Source organism: Sparus aurata, chromosome 16 (assembly GCF_900880675.1).
Source record: "Sparus aurata chromosome 16, fSpaAur1.1, whole genome shotgun sequence".
NCBI lineage: Eukaryota > Metazoa > Chordata > Actinopteri > Spariformes > Sparidae > Sparus > Sparus aurata.
In genome coordinates, this window is record NC_044202.1 from 2,325,599 (window position 1) to 2,343,868 (window position 18,270).

At 39.6% G+C, this 18,270-nt stretch overlaps 2 protein-coding genes across 2 annotated transcripts; both read left to right on the top strand.

Annotated features, from left to right (window-relative positions):
- Positions 1-1,696: 1,696 nt before the first annotated feature.
- LOC115566271 (E3 ubiquitin-protein ligase TRIM21-like) lies at positions 1,697-3,341 on the top strand. The gene has a single exon (XM_030392075.1). The coding sequence runs from the start codon at positions 1,697-1,699 to the stop codon at positions 3,338-3,340; it is 1,644 nt and encodes a 547-aa protein (XP_030247935.1). The 3' UTR covers position 3,341.
- A 12,450-nt stretch (positions 3,342-15,791) lies between these two features.
- LOC115566150 (E3 ubiquitin-protein ligase TRIM21-like) lies at positions 15,792-18,218 on the top strand. The gene has a single exon (XM_030391877.1). It carries the CDS (start codon positions 15,792-15,794, stop codon positions 17,487-17,489), a length of 1,698 nt encoding a protein of 565 aa, XP_030247737.1. The 3' UTR covers positions 17,490-18,218.
- Positions 18,219-18,270: the final 52 nt, after the last annotated feature.

Below are 18,270 nucleotides of genomic sequence, written 5' to 3' on the forward strand. Positions count from 1 at the left end.
GCCCCCTAATAATTACGCTTCAACTTTGCTCTGGCCTCTTTTTTAAGTTTGTATTCAACATAATAGATTATCTCAATGAAATGTATGGAAATTAATGTATATGTAACACAAAAAGGCAATTTATTATTTCGGCCGGTAAAAGATATGATTGGCCGGTGGATTTTTTTATCTACCAGTCCACTTGGCTGGTGAGTCAAAAAGTTAATTTCAGACCCTGGATGTGAAGCTTCAGAAATGTTTTGTGGACTATAAAACCTCACCTGATTTTCATCAGCATGGAGGGAGGAGATGATGACTCAGATTTCATTTGGAGTGAACTGTTCCTTGAAAAACAAACCAACCTTGAGACTTTTACCATTTCAGTATTCATGGTTCTTTTATGGTCCATATTTACAAAAACAAACAAGAAGTATGATCAATCAACCATCCACATAATAGTCTGCTGTGGGAAAAATTCTCTGTTCTTGGATGTCAAAGACTTGTGTCTTTTCTCTTTCCTGCTATAGCCTCCAATTTTAAAACAAAGAGGACATTTAAAAAGTATTGAGCAATTACAACACTAGTTACTGTTTAAATACTTATACTTTGCTCCCTATTAAACATTTATTGAGAGATGGAGCAACAGCAACAAGACAGATAAATTAATCTGAAAGTTTGACGGAGTAAGAGACTAAACAACTGTCTCTGTCAAACCCTGGTGAGTACAGCACATTGAGAGACATGAGAAAATTATTCTCTGAATGTCTTAAACTGGCCTCTTCTTTTGTCTTTTTGTAAATGTATTTACTATTAACTGCTGTAGACTTTCATTGCAGAACAATTTCAAATGAAATAGTCTCCAAATATCTCTCAGAGCACATAGAGAGCATCGACACTTTGCTTCCCTGATAATTTTTCTACGTGTCACAAATACATCACTATCATTAACTTGAGGGAGGAAACAAACAGTCAGGAACAGAGCTGGAACAAGAGGCGGAGCAAAATAGGAAAATCAGGTGAGCTCCAACATCAGACTCCTCAACAAGAACTGAGAATTCATCCGAGTAAGAAGAGTGTTGCAGCTGAGACACACCTTGTTGTTTCTCTCTGAATAGCGAGAATCAAACTCAGTTCATCTCATCTTTTGCCAAACACAGGTGAGTACAGCAGATTATATCTGATGTGTTTATATATTTAAATTTTTACATTGAAATAACTGTTAAATGTGAGCTTATGATACAAAACTGTCTCCTAACATTCTGGTAATGATTATTTGATGTTTAATAGAAAATATTCTGTCGTTCTGTTTCTTCACACTTTCACTTTTGTTTTCCATGAACATGTCAGCTTCCTCACAGTAACATTTACATGAGCTGTCCTCAGTCAATGTGTGCTTCTATTGTCAGTTAATGAAAAAAAAAACTTTCACTCATTTGTTAACATTTAATGATCATAGTCATTTTTAAAGTATTCTTTTGGTCGTTTTATGGCTAAATTTAATAGGACAACTTGTGAGTTGACAACAGACAGGATGAGAGAGAGGGAGGAAGACACACAGCAAAGGGCCAGAGGTCAGACTTGTGCCCTGGGCTGCTGCAGCGAGGACACAGCCTCTCCACCAACTGAGTTATTGTGGCACCCTGTAGTTTGATACTTTTAAATAATTATTTAATTAACGTTTTGCTTCTTCACACTTTCACTTTTGTTTTCAGTGAATATGTCAGTTGCCAGAAGCCCTTTCCCCAAGGATCAGCTTCTGTGCTCCATCTGTCAGCATGTGTTCACTGATCCTGTCAGCACACCATGTGGACACAACTTCTGCAAAAATTGCATCTCTGAACACTGGGATATTAATGTCCCTTGTAAGTGTCCCAACTGTAAAAAACGTTTCAAGAGAAGACCTGTGCTGCAGGTCAATAGTTTAATCTCTGAGATAGTTTCTCGCATTAAAGAGTCAGCTCAACAGAGAGCCAGCAGCAGCTCAGAGCAACAAGCTGCCAATCCAAGAGAAGTTCCCTGTGACATCTGCACTGGAACCAAACTGAAGGCCCTGAAGTCCTGCCTGGTGTGTCTGGTGTCCTACTGTGAGACTCACTTACAGCCTCATCTGACAGTGTCAGGCCTGAAAAGACATCAGCTGATCGACCCTGTGGAGAACCTGGAAGGCAGGATGTGTATGAAGCATGATAAACTGCTGGAGCTGTTCTGCAAAGACGACCAGACATGTGTCTGCATGCTCTGCACTATTTCAGACCACAAACAACATGAAGTTGTTCCTCTGAAAGAAGAATGTGAAGGCAGAAAGGCAGAACTGGAGGAGACAGAGGCTGAACTTCAGCAGATGATCCAGCAGAGACAACTGAAGATTGAAGAGATCAAACAATCTGTCAAGGTCAGCAAGGAAAATGCAGACAGGGAAATAGCACGAGGTGTTCAGGTCTTGACTAGGCTGAGAGATGCTATTGAGAGAAAGCAGGCTGAAGCCATTAAGGTGATTACATCAAAGCACACACTGATAGAGAAACAAGCTGAAGGGTTCATCAAAGAGCTGGAACAAGAACTCTGTGAGCTGAAGAAGAAAAGTGCTGAGCTGGAGCAGCTCTCACTCTCTGAAGACCACCTGCGCCTCCTTCAAAACCTGCAGTCCCTGAAAGCTGCTCCACCGACCAAAGACTGGACAGAGGTCAGAGTCCGTTCTCCATCTTATGAGGGGAATATGAGGTCAGCTTCTGCTCCGTTGGTGGAGATGCTCATAATTGAATTAAAGAAACTGCTCCCAAAGACTGAGCTTAGAACTGCCCAGCAGTCTGCAGTGGATGTGACTCTTGATCCTGATACAGCACATTGCCAACTCCTTCTGTCTGGAGATGGTGAACAAGTTTGTCATCCCAAGTATGGTGATTTCGAGAAGAAGCTTCCAGATAACCCAAAGAGGTTTTCTACTGGTCTGTGTGTTGTAGGGAAGCAGGTCATTTCCACAGGAAGATTTTACTTTGAGGTTCAGGTTAAAGGGAAGACTCAGTGGGTTATAGGAGTTGCCAAAGAGTCAATCAATAGGAAGGGGCTACTCTATATTGATCCTCAGAATGGTTACTGGACTCTTGGTTTGAGGAAAGAAAATAAGTACTATGCTCCAGCATGCCGTCTCAACTCAAAGTCACAGCCTGAGAAGGTGGGGGTGTTTGTGGATTATGAGGAGGGTCTGGTCTTGTTTTATGATGTGGATGCTGCCAATCTTATCCACGCCTTTACTGGCTGCTCCTTCACTGAGAGACTCCTCCCATTCTTCTGCCCCTCCTCTAATCAGGCTGGCAAAAACTCCGCCCCTCTGATCATCTGCCCTGTCAACCGTACTACATAAAATAACTATCAAGAAAAAGAGAAATCTCCATATTTAGCTATAACATGTTGAGCACTTGTGTTTTGTTCAGATTCTATTTAATGTGGATTTTTGCATCTTGAATTTATTGAACTCCACGCTGCAACTTAAAATAGCAGTCCAATAGTCACAGGCCTAACCTTAAGTTGTTTTGTATATTTTTATGTAAGTTGAATTTTCATGATTTTATGACAATAATGTAAATTGATATAAAACGGCAGTCAACCTTTGTTTGACTTTCTTTTGCAGGAGACATGTATGTCTCTGTTATATATATAAAATCTGTATACTTCATAGAGTAAAATGACCTTCAGTCGACAGAACAACAACCATGAAAATCTGTCACAACATATGTGGTGAATACATGCATCTTTTGCCTCTTGATATTTGTTATATACTGGTTTTCTTATCACTTATATGTTTGTAAGGGGAATATTATAGAGTGGAAAAAGCGAGATTGTAGTTTCTCTGTTGTTAACGAGGTAAACTAGTTTTTATGTTATGTTTATAATGAAATTAACAGATTTTGTAAGACTACATCTAGTGTTGTTTTTAAATCCAACACAGATACAACATCAATACAACACAATGAGGGGCAACAAACAGTGATGAGATTATAAAATAATTAATAAAAATAGGTAGATTAACCACAAACATTAAAATTATTGTTAAAAATGATACACAATTGGTTTCCTATAACATATTTTGTTGCTAATGTGTGATTAATTGATTTTACAGAAATATTTGAGTACGAAATAATTGTCATGTGACCCAGTGATCTCAGACCAGTGACGAATTGTATTAATACTCTGTGTTGGGACCCACAGACGAAGTCATTCATTGTGGATTTCAAAATGGCCTCTGAACAGAACTCAGTGTCCCAGAATTCCCCATTCCTCACACCTGCACAATTCAGGTTTGAGCTACTATTGGTCAGATAGTCAAAACTCCAGCCACCTCCTATTTCTCTCTCTCTCACTCGTCACCCTCTACTCCTTCGACTTCTGATCTTCAAGGGCTCCTCTCCATCTCCCCCACGAGGCTGCCTGCCCTCAAGATCTCTTCTTCTGGGCCCAACAAGCACCCCCCCCCCCCCCCCCCCCCCCCCCACACACACACCTTTGTGTTGAATAAAGATTTTTGAACATTCTTGCTGTCTATTTAATATCGTACAAGCGTGAATGTTGCCAACCTCTACACTTTCAAGAACTCCCAAATCCTTCAACTATTACAGCATCTTTCTTTTATTGTTGCATAAATATGACTTAATTGTGCCTTATGTAATGCAATGTCCAACATAAATGGTGGCCTGTGTGAGGCAGTGTACTGTTGGCATCTTGAACCCTTTAGCCAAAAGTCTTAATATTGAACCACTAGTTTACTACAGGAGTAGATGTTGGTTTGTACTTACAAACAATTGCAGTGTGATGAGAATTGATTTATTAATCAAATTTATAACCCACTTGATTAACCAAAATCTTTTAGGTTATTAATTGCCACTTTGACCTATTTGCTAATGCCACTATCAATTCAAGTTGGAAGTGCTCTGTAGAAATTCTGAGAATCCAGCTCAGCATTTGAATATCCTGTATTCAATGCATTGTAGCAAAGCTGTTGATGACAGTTTAAGTGTTCTTCGTGTTAATCACAGCGTGCCACCGGCCCTGTGACACAAATAAGTTTATATCTTGCTGTTACTGCCTCGCTTTTCAGCCTGAGTACCAAGTAGAGCCAGAGAGAGAGAGCCACAGCATGCTACCAGCCCCGTGAAACAGAAGTTTTGTACTTTAGCTGTTTCTACCACGTGTTTCAGCCTAAGTCAACTTTAAGAGACAATCGTCTGATTGTTACTACCCTGCATTCCAGTTAGTGCATGTTTAAGGTTTTGAATTGTATTAATACTCTGGATGACAAGGACATACCTCTTTGTATTGAATTAAAGTGCCTGTCATATTTTATATTAATGTTTTTGAAATATATATGAAAGAAATGTGCATTTCTTGTCTATAGCGGCGAATTCGATTGATCAATTGAGTTGAAATCAAAGCCACATTATATCATCACACTTAGTTTAATTATTAATTGATATAATTATTTAGTACTCCACGCATTTAAAATATACATATATATTATATGTTTTATATAGAAATAAAAAATCTGTATTTTTTTTTCAGTAAATTCCTTTACATGCGAGCCATTGACTCAAAATACATTTTATGGTTTTATATATTTAGAAAATAATCTTTTTTAAAAGCTATTTTATTTTTAAATAGCTTCCAGGTCGCCTCTATATATATGTTTATTTCTTTAAATGAAAACGTTTTTTTCAGTTTTCTGTCATCAAGAAGGAAAGAAACCAGAAAACATTCACATTTAAAAAGTTGGATTCAAACTATCATTAGCCGTTTAAGACAGAGCACCAAGCCGCCAATTTGCCCGTCCTTTTGGCGGCTCGGTCCGTGGTTTTAGACAGAGGGCGGCAAATTGGGGGTCTGTTTTGATCCGCCGATTTTCCACCTCAGAGGGTACACTTATTTCCGCCTCGACTGCTATCTAAAAACGAAGTGTCAATGTGCCGGCTCCTGCGTGAGAGGGGCGGAGGTGTTGATGACCTGCACTGTTGTGCGACCCAGAGTCGGGGAGTTTTAAAACCAAGGAACAGCTGATCACAGCAGTCAGTCCATCATTTCATCCACGGACATTAAGATGAGCAGCTGGACAGCCGCTGAGATCCAGGAGATGCAGCGTCTCCTCGGTCTCTGTAGCTGTTTGGTTGTGTTAGCTTGTTGTTATGTCGGCAAGCTAGGAACGGTTGCTACATTCAATTTAAAACCCCCCTGCTAAGAACCCAATTCTAAACTCCAATGGGGTGCAGAGCATGTGATCGGAGCTGTGCGGCGAGAATTTCCGCTCCCCGCTTATGTGGGTGTTCGCCGCTTCGCTCCATCACTCAAAGTTATACCAGACAGCTCCGCTCAAAGACTGCTCTCCGCTCACCTAAAATTTCATTAAGCTCTGGTGAAATCGCTCCACGCTTGCTCAAATTTAAAAGAGGGAGCAATTCCTGACGTTGCACCTATATGACCTGTCTGCTTGCTTTTCGAAATATTTTACAAACTCCATCTCTCAACAAATGACCTCTGATGTAGGCTAACCCTTGACGGCACACGTGAGTCTGTGTGGACTTGTGCATGCCCTAGACTTGTGGAGAGAGGTATCGAACGGAACGGAGCGAAATGGAACCATCGCTCTGGCCTTTGGATTAAAACCCGCTCTGCGCTCCAACTATATTTCGCACGCTCCGCTCACATGCCCTGATGGGGTGCAATGTAAAGCTCTTATTTTGAAGACAAATTCATTGTCAATGTTCACTGCCCAACTTCGAGCATCACATGTTTACGCCTACCTCAGAGGCGGCTTTTGGAAAAGGAGGAATATTACGCCTCCGTTTTAGAAACATGGGCCGGCACATTGTCGCCCTTACCTTGGAGCAAATGTGCCACCTTTTCTATCTAAAAAGGGCAATTGTAACACTTGATAACTAATTTACTGTTCAGCTCTGTGATTAACTTGTAAGTTTATTCCAACTTTAATTCACAGTGCTGCTGTTCTGTTGAGCTAAATCATAACTTACACTAAATATTATAATGCAAATACATGTTGACACTTATTTAAAGAAAATAAATGCAGTCATGTTTCAGCGACCTCCACCAGAGCACAGCTGATAACATTAAAATAATGTCTATGTCCTGCAGAAATCGTCCACTAGAGGTCACCCTATCTCAGGTAAACCTGCTTCAGACCTCTGAACAGCTCTTCGACCACAGAGGTCAGTATACAGAGAGATTATTATGACTCATATCATTGTGGTAATTTCTTGTGTGTGTGATTTAGGGTTGTAAAACTTTATACCTGTAAACTTGAGGTGATCTTGGATTTATCGTTTTTAAAACAATATTTCAGTAATTTCGGAGAACACTGTTTTACTGTGAAGCTGCAGAAATCTTTGGCGGTCTATGAAACTTCACCTGACTTTCATCAGTGTGGAGGGAGGACATGACTGAGTTTTAATCTTGGGGTGAACAGTTCCCTGAAAAGCAAACCAACCTTGAGACTTTTACCATTTCAGTGGTCATGTTGCTTTTATGGTCCATATTTACAAAAACAAACAAACAAACAAACAAGTCTGCTGTGGAAAAAATATATTCACTAAAAAATACAGTTTGTTCTTGGATGTCAAAGACTTCTGTGTCTTTTCTCTTTTCTGCTATAGACTCTCATTTTAAACAAAGAGGACTTTAAAAATATCGAGAAATTACATCACTAGTTAGTGTTTAACTACTTATACTTTGCTCCCTATTAAACATATCTTGAGAGATGGAGCAACAGCAACAAGACAGATAAATGAATCTGAAACTTTGTCGGAGTAAGAGAGAGAGATGCAGTTCAGACACATCACCGAGACATGAATTCAGTTCATCTGGTCTTTTTCCAGCTAAACAGCATTCTCTGTCAAACCCTGGTGAGTGCAGCACTTTGACAGACATGAGAGAAAATGAGACTTGGACACCTGAGTAGTTCCAGAGGTTTCTGCATATCAGGATTTAATTAGTACCCTGCATCAGTATCAAGTATTCACTGAGACCATGGTGTAATCCCAATGATGCCATATTCTCTGGATGTCTTAAACTGGCCTCCTCTGTTGTCTTTTTATAAATCTATTTACTGTAGACTCTCATTGCAGAACATTTTAAAATGAAATAGTCTCCAAATAGCTGTCAGTGCACATACACAGCTTCAGTCCTCTGCTTCCCTGATGTTTTTTTCATGCACCGCAATTATGTCACTATCATTAACCTGAGGGAGGAAACAAACAGTCAGGAACGGAGCTGGAACAAGAGGCGGAGTAACATAGGAAAAACAGGTGAGATCCAACATCAGATTCCTCAACAAGAACCGAGAAATCATCAGAGTAAGACGAGTGTTGCAGCTGAGACACACCTTGTTGTTTCTCTCTGAACAGCGAGAAACAACCTCAGTTCATCTCATCTTTTATAACAGTCTCTGCCAAACACCGGTGAGTACAGCAGATTATATCTAATATGTTTATAATACCAGCATTAACACATTCTGGAGCTGTTTTCAATCAGGGTGTGTCTTTTTTTTTTTTTACATTTAAATAACTGTAAAATGAAACTGTCACGAATATAAACTGTAAGCATATGGTACAAAACTGTCTCCTGACATTCTGGTAATGATTCTTTGATGTTTAATAATAAATTACTCTGTCTATCTGCTTCTTCCACTTTCATTTTTGTTTTCTGTGAATATGTCAGCTGCCGGCCTCACAGTAACATTTACATGAGCTGTCCTTAGTCAATGTGTACTTCTTTTGTCAGTTAATGAAAAGAAGTACATTCACTCATTTGTCTCATAACATTTAATAATCATGGTCATATTTAAAGTATTCTTTTGGCCTTTCTATGGCTTAATTTAATTGGACAAATTGAGAGTCAACGATTTACTGTGGCACTCTGTAGTTTGATAGTTTAAAATAATTGTTTAATTGAGATTCTGCTTCTTCACACTTTCACTTTTGTTTTCCGTGAATATGTCACCTGCCGGCCTCACAGTAACATTTACATGAGCTGTCCTTAGTCAATGTGTGCTTCTTTTGTCATTTAATGAAAGAAACTTGTCCAATTTTTCGAACTTTCAAACTTTCACGTATTTGTCTGCTAAAATTCAGTAATCATTGTCATTTTTGAAGTATTCCTTCATTTTATATGTTTTTTTTGATAGTTTTAAATAATTATTTAATAGAGATTCTGCTTCTTCACAATTTCACTTTTGTTTTCAGTGAATATGTCAGCTGCCAACAGCCTGTTCCCCAAGGATCAGTTTCTGTGCTCCATCTGTGTGGATATGTTCACCGATCCTGTCAGCACACCATGTGGACACAACATCTACAAAAACTGCATCTCTAAACGCTGGGATACAAAAGCACATTGTGAGTGTCCCAGCTATAAAAAACGTTTCAAAAGAAGACCTGTGCTGCATAGTTTCAACTCTAAGATGGTTTCTCACATTAAAGAGTCAGCTCAACAGAGAGCCAGCAGCAGCTCAGAGCAACAAGCTGCCAAACCAGGAGAAGTTCCCTGTGATGTCTGCACTGGTACCAAACTGAAGGCCCTGAAGTCCTGCATGGTGTGTCTGGTGTCCTACTGTGAGACTCACCTACAGCATCATCTGACAGTGTCAGGCCTGAAAAGACATCAGCTGATCGACCCTGTGGAGAACCTGGAAGGCAGGATGTGTATGCAGCATGATAAACTGCTGGAGCTGTTCTGCAAAGATGACCAGACGTGTGTCTGCATGCTCTGCACTATTTCAGACCACAAACAACATGAAGTTGTTCCTCTGAAAGAAGAATGTGACGAAAGAAAGGCAGAACTGGGTAAGACAGAGGCTGAACTTCAGCAGATGATCCAGCAGAGACAACTGAAGATTGAAGAGATCAAACAATCTGTCAAGGACAGCAGGGAAAATGCAGACAGGGAAATAGCAGAAGGTGTTCAGGTGTTGATTAGGCTGAGAGATGCTATTGAGAGAAAGCAGGCCGAAGTCATTGAGGTGATTAAATCGAAGCACACACTGATAGAGAAACAAGCTGAAGGCTTCATCAAAGAGCTGGAACAAGAACTCTCTGAGCTGAAGAAAAAAAGTGCTGAGCTAGAGCAGCTCTCACTCTCTGAAGACCACCTCCACGTCCTCCAAATGCTCCCATCCCTGAATGCTGCTCCGTCCACCAAGGACTGGACAGACGTCAGAGTCCGTTCTCTATCATATGAGGGAAATGTGAGGGGAGGTCTTTGTCCGTTGATGGAAATGCTCATAATTGAATTGAAGAAACTGCTCCCAAAGACTGAGCTCAGAACTGCCCAGCAGTTTGCAGTGGATGTGACTCTTGATCCTGATACAGCATTTCCAACACTCATCCTGTCTGCAGATGGGAAACAGGTACATCATGGTGTTTCACGGAATATTGTCCCAGATAACCCAGAGAGGTTTTCAACGTATCTGTGTGTTGTTGGGAAGCAGGTCATTTCTACAGGAAGATTTTACTTTGAGGTTCAGGTTAAAGCAAAGACTCAGTGGGTTGTAGGAGTTGCCAAAGAGTCAATCAATAGGAAGGGGCCACTCTATATTGATCCTCAGAATGGTTTCTGGTCTCTGAGTTTAAGGAAAGAAAATGAGCACTACGCTGCTGCATTCCGTTTCTGTTTGAAGTCAAATCCAGAGAGGGTGGGGGTGTTTGTGGATTATGAGGAGGGTCTGGTCTTGTTTTATGATGTGGATACTGCCAATCTTATCTACGCCTTTACTGGCTGCTGCTTCACTGAGAGACTCCTCCTATTCTTCTGCCCCTACTCTAATGAGCAAGGCAAAAACTCCACCCCTCTGATCATCTGTCCTGTCAACCGTACTACGTGAAATAACTATCAAGGAAAAGACAAATCTCCATATTTAGTTATAAAGTACTGAGCACTTTTTGTGTTTTATTCAGATTCTATTTATTGTGGATTTTTGCATCTTGATTATATCCAACTCCACGCTGCAACTTAGAAGAGCAGTCCAACAGTCACAGGCCTAACCTGAAGTTGTTGATGTAAAACAGCAGGCAACCTTTGTTTGACTTTTGCAGGAGACATTTATGTCTCTGTTCTGATCTCTAACTTCTCATTTGAATATTTTACAGAGTTTGTAAAATGACTTGCAGTCGACAGAACAGAACAAGGACCACGAAAATCTGTCACAACAAATGTAGTGAATGCACAATTTCTTTTTTTTTTATCACTAATATGTTTGTAAGGGAAATATTAAAGATTGGAAAAGTGAGATTGTTGTTTCTCCATTGTTTACGAGGTAAAATAGCTTATATGCTGTGTTGATACTGAAATAAAGATTTTGTAAGACTACATCTAGTGTTTTTTTTTTCAAATCCGATGCAGAAACAACATCTATACAACACAATAGAGGGCAACAAACAGTGATGAGATTATATAATAATTAATAAAAAAAAGATAGATTAACCACAAACATTAAAATTATTGTTCAAAATTAAACACAATTGGTTTCCTATAACACATTTGTTGCTAATGTGTGATTAATTGATTTTACAGAAATATTTGAATAGGAAATAATTGTCATGTGACCCAGTGACCTCAGACCAGTGATGAATTGTATTAATACTCTGTGTTGGGACCAACAGATAAAGTCATTCATTGTGGATTTCAAAATGGCCTCTGATCTGAACTCTGTCCCATAATCCCCTATTCCTCACACCCCCTGCTGATCAGATAGTCAAAACCCCAGCGCCTTCCTTGTTCTCTCTCTCTCACAAGACAACCTCTACTCCTTCGATTTCTGATCTTCATGGGCTCCTCTCTGTCGGTGCTGCCTGCCCTCAAGATTTCTTCTTCTTGGCCCAACAAGATGTGGAGAGCCGCAAGCTGCATTTGCAGCAGACCCAAAGAACTTCTCTTCACTGCAGTATTCCAGATCAGTTAGCGCCAGCAGCTGCGACGCAAAGCTTGCCAGCTAACTACACAATCTGAGGAACACCAAGCAAGTTAGCACTGAGCTGCTATCCTTGCAAAAGAGATGAGCAAACAGTTTCCTCCTCTGCCCACTTTCATCAAACCTTGCACAGCAAGAACAGCATTCAACATTGGAATCCCAACATTTTCCTGCAACTACCAGCACCTTTTTCTATGAAGACTGGTAACGTTGAACTGGGCTTAGATAGCATAGCATAGCACGGCTAAGCGCAGGACTTTAAACTCTGGTTGATGTAATGCATTTGTGTTCAATGTGTTTCTCTACTGTTATTGTGACCTCAGGTCAAGTTATTGGTAGTATGATTTTCTAGATGGCTAATTTGACGTTATTATGCTTCACACAGACTACATTAAACTGAATTGCTGCGTCGTGCTCCGGCATCCGCCAGAAATAGAAGTCCTGTGTATCTGCTCCGGAAGGCTCTGGATTGCTGGAGCTGGGATGGAGCAGACACACAGCGCAGTGGACCTGGTGGAAATGAACACATAGACTACAGTGAAACATATCAGCTCCGCTGGCGTGGCAGAGACGTAACGCAACGGACACGTATCCAGTGGAAATTAGGGGTCAGGGTCTCTAGATGCAACTACCCATCTCCTATACCCTGGCATCAAATCACACACACACATCCCTTGAGCCTGGAGCATATCACACCCACATGTGATATCAGTGACCACCATTGTTTTTGTTCTGCCAGACACACACACACACACACACACCTTTGTGTTGAATAAAGACTTTGAACCTTCTTGCTGTCTATTTAATATTGTACAAGAGTGAATGTTGCCAACCTCTACACTGTAAAAAACTCCAAAATCCTTCAACCATTACAGCTGTTAGGGTAAATTTGATTGTAGTTATTAAGTGAAACATTAATCAGAGTTATAAACAGTTGAGTACCTTTTTATGAGACTGATTTAGTAAAATTGCTCTTTTTTCCCTTCCTCAAGGGTGGTGCCTTGAGTCGATCTAATGTAAATTGGATCATATTATTTATCATAATTAATAATTATCCCATATAATCATTAATTATCATTGATAGCCAAATTTAACCTAAATCTCCCTTTAATTGTTGCATAAACATTACTTACTTGTGCCTTGTGTAATGCGAGGTCCAACATAAATGGTGCCCCGTGTGAGGCAGTGTACGGTTGGCAATGATTATGAATGTGCAATATTAATTTCAGCAGAATTTTGACAGTGCTAAAATGTAAGATTCACATCAAGCCAAAAGTCTTTACATTTTACCGCTAGTTTACTACAGGAGTAGATGTTTGTTTGTACTTACAAACAATTGCAGTGTGATGAGTTGATTTATCAATCAAATTTATAACCTATTTGATCAACCAAAATATTTTAGGTTATTAACTGCCACTTTGAGATATTTGCTAATGTTGCTATTGATTCAAGTTGAACGTGCTCTGTAGAAATTCTGAGAAATTTCAGTTCCGCATTTGAATATCCCATATTCAATGCATTGTAGCCAGGCTGTTGATGACAATTTAAGTGTTCCTTGTGTTAATCACAGTGTGCCCGCGGGCCGCTGTGATTAACTGTGCACTAACTGCATTCCAGTTAGTGCACAGTTGAGGTTGTGAATTGGATGAATACTCTGGATGACCAGGATATATCTCTTTGACTTGAGTTAAAGTGCCTGTCATATTTTACATCGTTTTTAAAATATATTTGAAAGAATTCGCATTTCTTGTCTATAGCTTCCAATTCGCTTGATCAATTGAGTCGAAATCAAAGCCACATTATATAATCACACTTAGTATAATATTTAATGTAATTATGTAGTGCTCCAAGCATTAAAAACAAATATTAATATATATTTATATAGAAATTAAATATGTGGAAAACTCTAATATACAACAAAAATAGCTTCCGGGTTGCTTCCATATATTTATTTATATTTATAAATAAAAACCTTGTTTAAGTTTTCTGTCATCAAGAAGAAAAGAAACCAGAAAACGTTCACCTTTAAAAAGTTGGATTCCAACTATTATTGTCACAACTACTTTACTGCTCAGCTCTGTGATTAACTTGTAAGTTTATTCCAACTTTAACAGTGCTGCTGTTTTGCAAATATGCAAAATCAATATTTAAATATGTATGTATGCAAATACATATTGGCACTTATTTAAAGAAAATAAATGCAGTCATGCTGCACAGACCTCCAACAGAGCACAACTGATAACATTAAAATAATGTCAGTCTGATGTAGAAATTGTCCAATAGAGTTCACCCTATCTCAGGTAAACCTGCTTAAGAGCTCTTCTAACAGCTCAGGCCACAGAGGTCAGTATACAGTGAGATTATTATGACTCACATCATTGTAAAAAATTCTTGTGTGTGTGATTTTGAAATCTTTGGTGGATAATGAAACTTAACCTGACATTCATCAGCATGGAGGGAAGAGATGATGACTGAGATTTCATTTTGGAGTAAACTGTTGCCTGAAAAAAAATTAAAAAACAACTGTGAGACTTTTGCCATTTCAATATTCATGGTGCCTTTATGGTCCATATTACCAAAAACAAACTACAAAAACAAGTACAATCTATAAACTATACACATAAAAGTCTGCTGTGGGAAAAATATATTGACTAAAAAAAATAGTTTTTTCCTTGGATGTCAGAAACTTTAGTGTTTTTCTCTTTCCTGCTATAGATTTTGATTTTAAAACAAAAAGGACATTAAAAAGTATCAGGCAATTACAATAGTAGTTACTGTTTAACTACTTATACTTTGCCCCCTATTAAACATAACTTGAGAGATTATGCAACAGCAACAAGACCGATAAATGAATCTGAAACTTTGTCAGAGTAAGACAGAGAGCTGCAGTTAAGACACATCACTGAGACATGAATTTAGTTCATCTGGTCTTTTTTCAGCTAAACATCAATCTCCGACAAACCCTGGTGAGTACAGCACATTAGGAGACATGAGAGAACATCAGACTCGGCCAACTAAGTAGTTCCAGATGTTTCTGCATATCAGGATTATTACACTTTCCAGCCTATCAGAATCAAGATAGAGGTGGAGCAAAAGTGGGAAACAGGTGAGCTCCAACATCAGATTCCTTAACTGGGATTGAGAAACCATTCGAGTAAGAAGAGTGTTGCAGCTGAGACACACCTTGTTGTTTCTCTCTGAACAGCGAGAATCAACCTCAGTTCATCTCATCTTTTATAACAGTCTCTGCCAAACAGTGGTGAGTACAGCAGATTATATCTAATATGTTTATAATACCAGCATTAACACATACTGGAGCTGTTTTCAATTAGGGCGTGTCTTTTTTCTTTTTTTTTTTTTTACATTTAAATAACAAAATAATAAAATGAAACTGTCACGAATATAAACTGTAAGCATATGATACAAAACTGTCTCCTGACATTCTGGTTATGATTCTTTGATGATGATGATGAAAAAATGATTCTGTCGTTCTGCTTCTTCACAATTTCACTCTTGTCTTTCGTGGAAATGTCAGCTGCCGGCCTCACAGTAACATTTACAAGAACTGTCCTTAATCAATGTGTGCTTCTTTTATCAGTTAATGAAAAAAGAACTTTCACTCATTTGTTTCTTAACATTTAACAATCGTAGTCATTTTTAAAGTATTCTTTTTGCCTTTTTTATGGCTTAATTTAATAGGACAGCTTGAGAGTTGACAAGAGACAGGATGAGAGAGAGGGGGAATGACTCTCCACCAAATGAGTTACTGTGGCATTCTGTAGTTTGATAGTTTTGAGTAATTATTTAATTGAGATTCTGCTTCTTCACACTTTCACTTTTGTTTTCAGTGAATATGTCAGCTGCCAGTAGTCTGCTCTCTGAGGATCAGTTTCTGTGCTCCATCTGTCTGGATGTGTTCACCGATCCTGTCAGCACACCATGTGGACACAACTTCTGCAAAAACTGCATCTCTGAACACTGGGATATTAATGTCCCTTGTGAGTGTCCCAACTGTAAAAAACGTTTCAAAAGAAGACCTGTGTTGCAGGTCAATACTTTCATCACTGAGATGGTTTCTTGCTTTAGAGAGTCAGAGCAACAGAGAGCCAGCAGCAGCTCAGAGCAACAAGCTGCCAATCCAGGAGAAGTTCCCTGTGACGTCTGCACTGGAACCAAACTGAAGGCCCTGAAGTCCTGCCTGGTGTGTCTGGTGTCCTACTGTGAGACTCACCTACAGCCTCATCTGACAGTGTCAGGCCTGAAAAGACATCAGCTGATCAACCCTGTGGAGAACCTGGAAGGCAGGATGTGTATGAAGCATGATAAACTGCTGGAGCTGTTCTGCAAAGATGACCAGAGATGTGTCTGCATGCTCTGCACTATTTCAGACCACAAACAACATGAAGTTGTTCCTCTGAAAGATGAATGTGAAGAAAGAAAGGCAGAACTGGAGGAGACAGAGGCTGAACTTCAGTGGATGATCCAGCAGAGACAACTGAAGATTGAAGAGTTCAAACAATCTGTCAAGGTCAGCAGGGAAAATGCAGACAGGGAAATAGCCGAAGGTGTTCAGGTGTTGACTAAGCTGAGAGATGCTATTAAGAGAAAGCAGGCCGAAGCTGTTAAGGCGATTAAATCAAAGCACACACTGATAGAGAAACAAGCTGAAGGCTTCATCAAAGAGCTGGAACAAGAAATCATTGAGCTGAAGAAGAAAAGTGCTGAGCTACAGCAGCTCTCACTCTCTGAAGACCACCTCCACCTCCTCCAAAAGCTCCCGTCCCTGAATGCTGCTCCACCCACCATGAACTGGACAGAGGTCAGAGTCCGTTCTCCATCTTATGAAGGTATTTTTAGGGCTGCTTCTGCTCCGTTGCTGGAGATGTTCAAAATTGAATTGAAGAAACTGCTACCAAAGACTGAGCTAAAAACTGCCCAGCAGTTTGCAGAGGATGTGAATCTTGATCCTGATACAGCACATCCCGAACTCATCCTGTCTGCAGATGGGAAAAAGGTACATCATGGTAATGTCAGGAAGAAGCTCCCAGATAACCCAAAGAGGTTTTCTACTGCTCTGTGCGTCGTAGGGAAGCAGGTCATTTCTACAGGAAGATTTTACTTTGAGGTTCAGGTTAAAGGGAAGACTCAGTGGGTTATAGGAGTTGCCAAAGAGTCAATCAATAGGAAGGGGCCACTCAATATTGATCCTCAGAATGGTTACTGGACTCTTGGTTTGAGGAGAGAAAATGAGTACTATGCTGCTGCATACCGTCTGTATTCAAAGTCACAGCCTGAGAAGGTGGGGGTGTTTGTGGATTTTGAGGAGGGTCTGGTTTTGTTTTATGATGTGGATGCTGCCAATCTTATCTACGCCTTTACTGGCTGCTGCTTCACTGAGAGACTCCTCCCATTATTCTGCCCCTCCTTTAATCAGGGTGGCAAAAACTCCGCCCCTCTGAACATCTGTCCTGTCAACCATCCCTCATCTCATTATCCCTCATCTCTGTCAACTGCTTGTTCTTATTCTCCGGTTTCTCCGATAGGGATGTAACTAATTTATCCTCTTTTTTAAGTGGTTGCGGGGGTTACTGGTGCCAATCCCAGTTGTCACTCTCGGCAAGGGCAGGGTACACCCTTACAGACTGCACATCGGGTGCAACTGGTCGACCTGCTCTACCCGCTGAGCTACAGCTGCCCCAGTCAACCATACTACATAAAATAACTATCAAGAAAAAGACAAATCTCCAAATTTTTTTGTTCAGATTCTATTTAATGTGGATTTTTGCATCTTGATTTTATCCAACTCCATGCTGCAACGTGAAATGGTCCAATAGTCACAAGCCTAACCTGAAGTTCTTTTGTATTTTATTATGTAAGGTGATTCTCATGATTTCATGAAAACAATGTAAAATGATATAAAACAGCAGGCAACCTTTGTTTGCCTTCATTTGTTCTACTATCAATTGTAAAATAATATTGTTTTATGTTTTCATATTTCATTAAGTGTGAGATGAGGACATTTTCTCAATGGCAATCTTTTGCAGGAGAAATGTATGTCTCAGTTGTGATCTCTAACTTGTCATTTGAATATTTTAGAGAGTTTGTAAAATGACTTGCAGTCGACAGAACAACAGAACCATGAAAATCTCTCACAATATATGTGGTGAATACACGCATGCTTTTCCTCTTGATATCTGTCATATACTGGTTTTCTTATTACTGATATGTTATGAAAGGAAATGTTGAAGGGTGGAAAAAGAAGAATTGTTGTCTCTCTGTCGTTAATGGGGGAAACTAGCACTGATATTGTTTTTATACTGAAATAAACCGAT

Coding starts and splice junctions, on each gene's coding strand:
- LOC115566271 (XM_030392075.1), top strand. CDS start 1,697: ATGTCAGTTGCCAGAAGCCCTTTCCCCAAGGATCAGCTTCTGTGCTCC.
- LOC115566150 (XM_030391877.1), top strand. CDS start 15,792: ATGTCAGCTGCCAGTAGTCTGCTCTCTGAGGATCAGTTTCTGTGCTCC.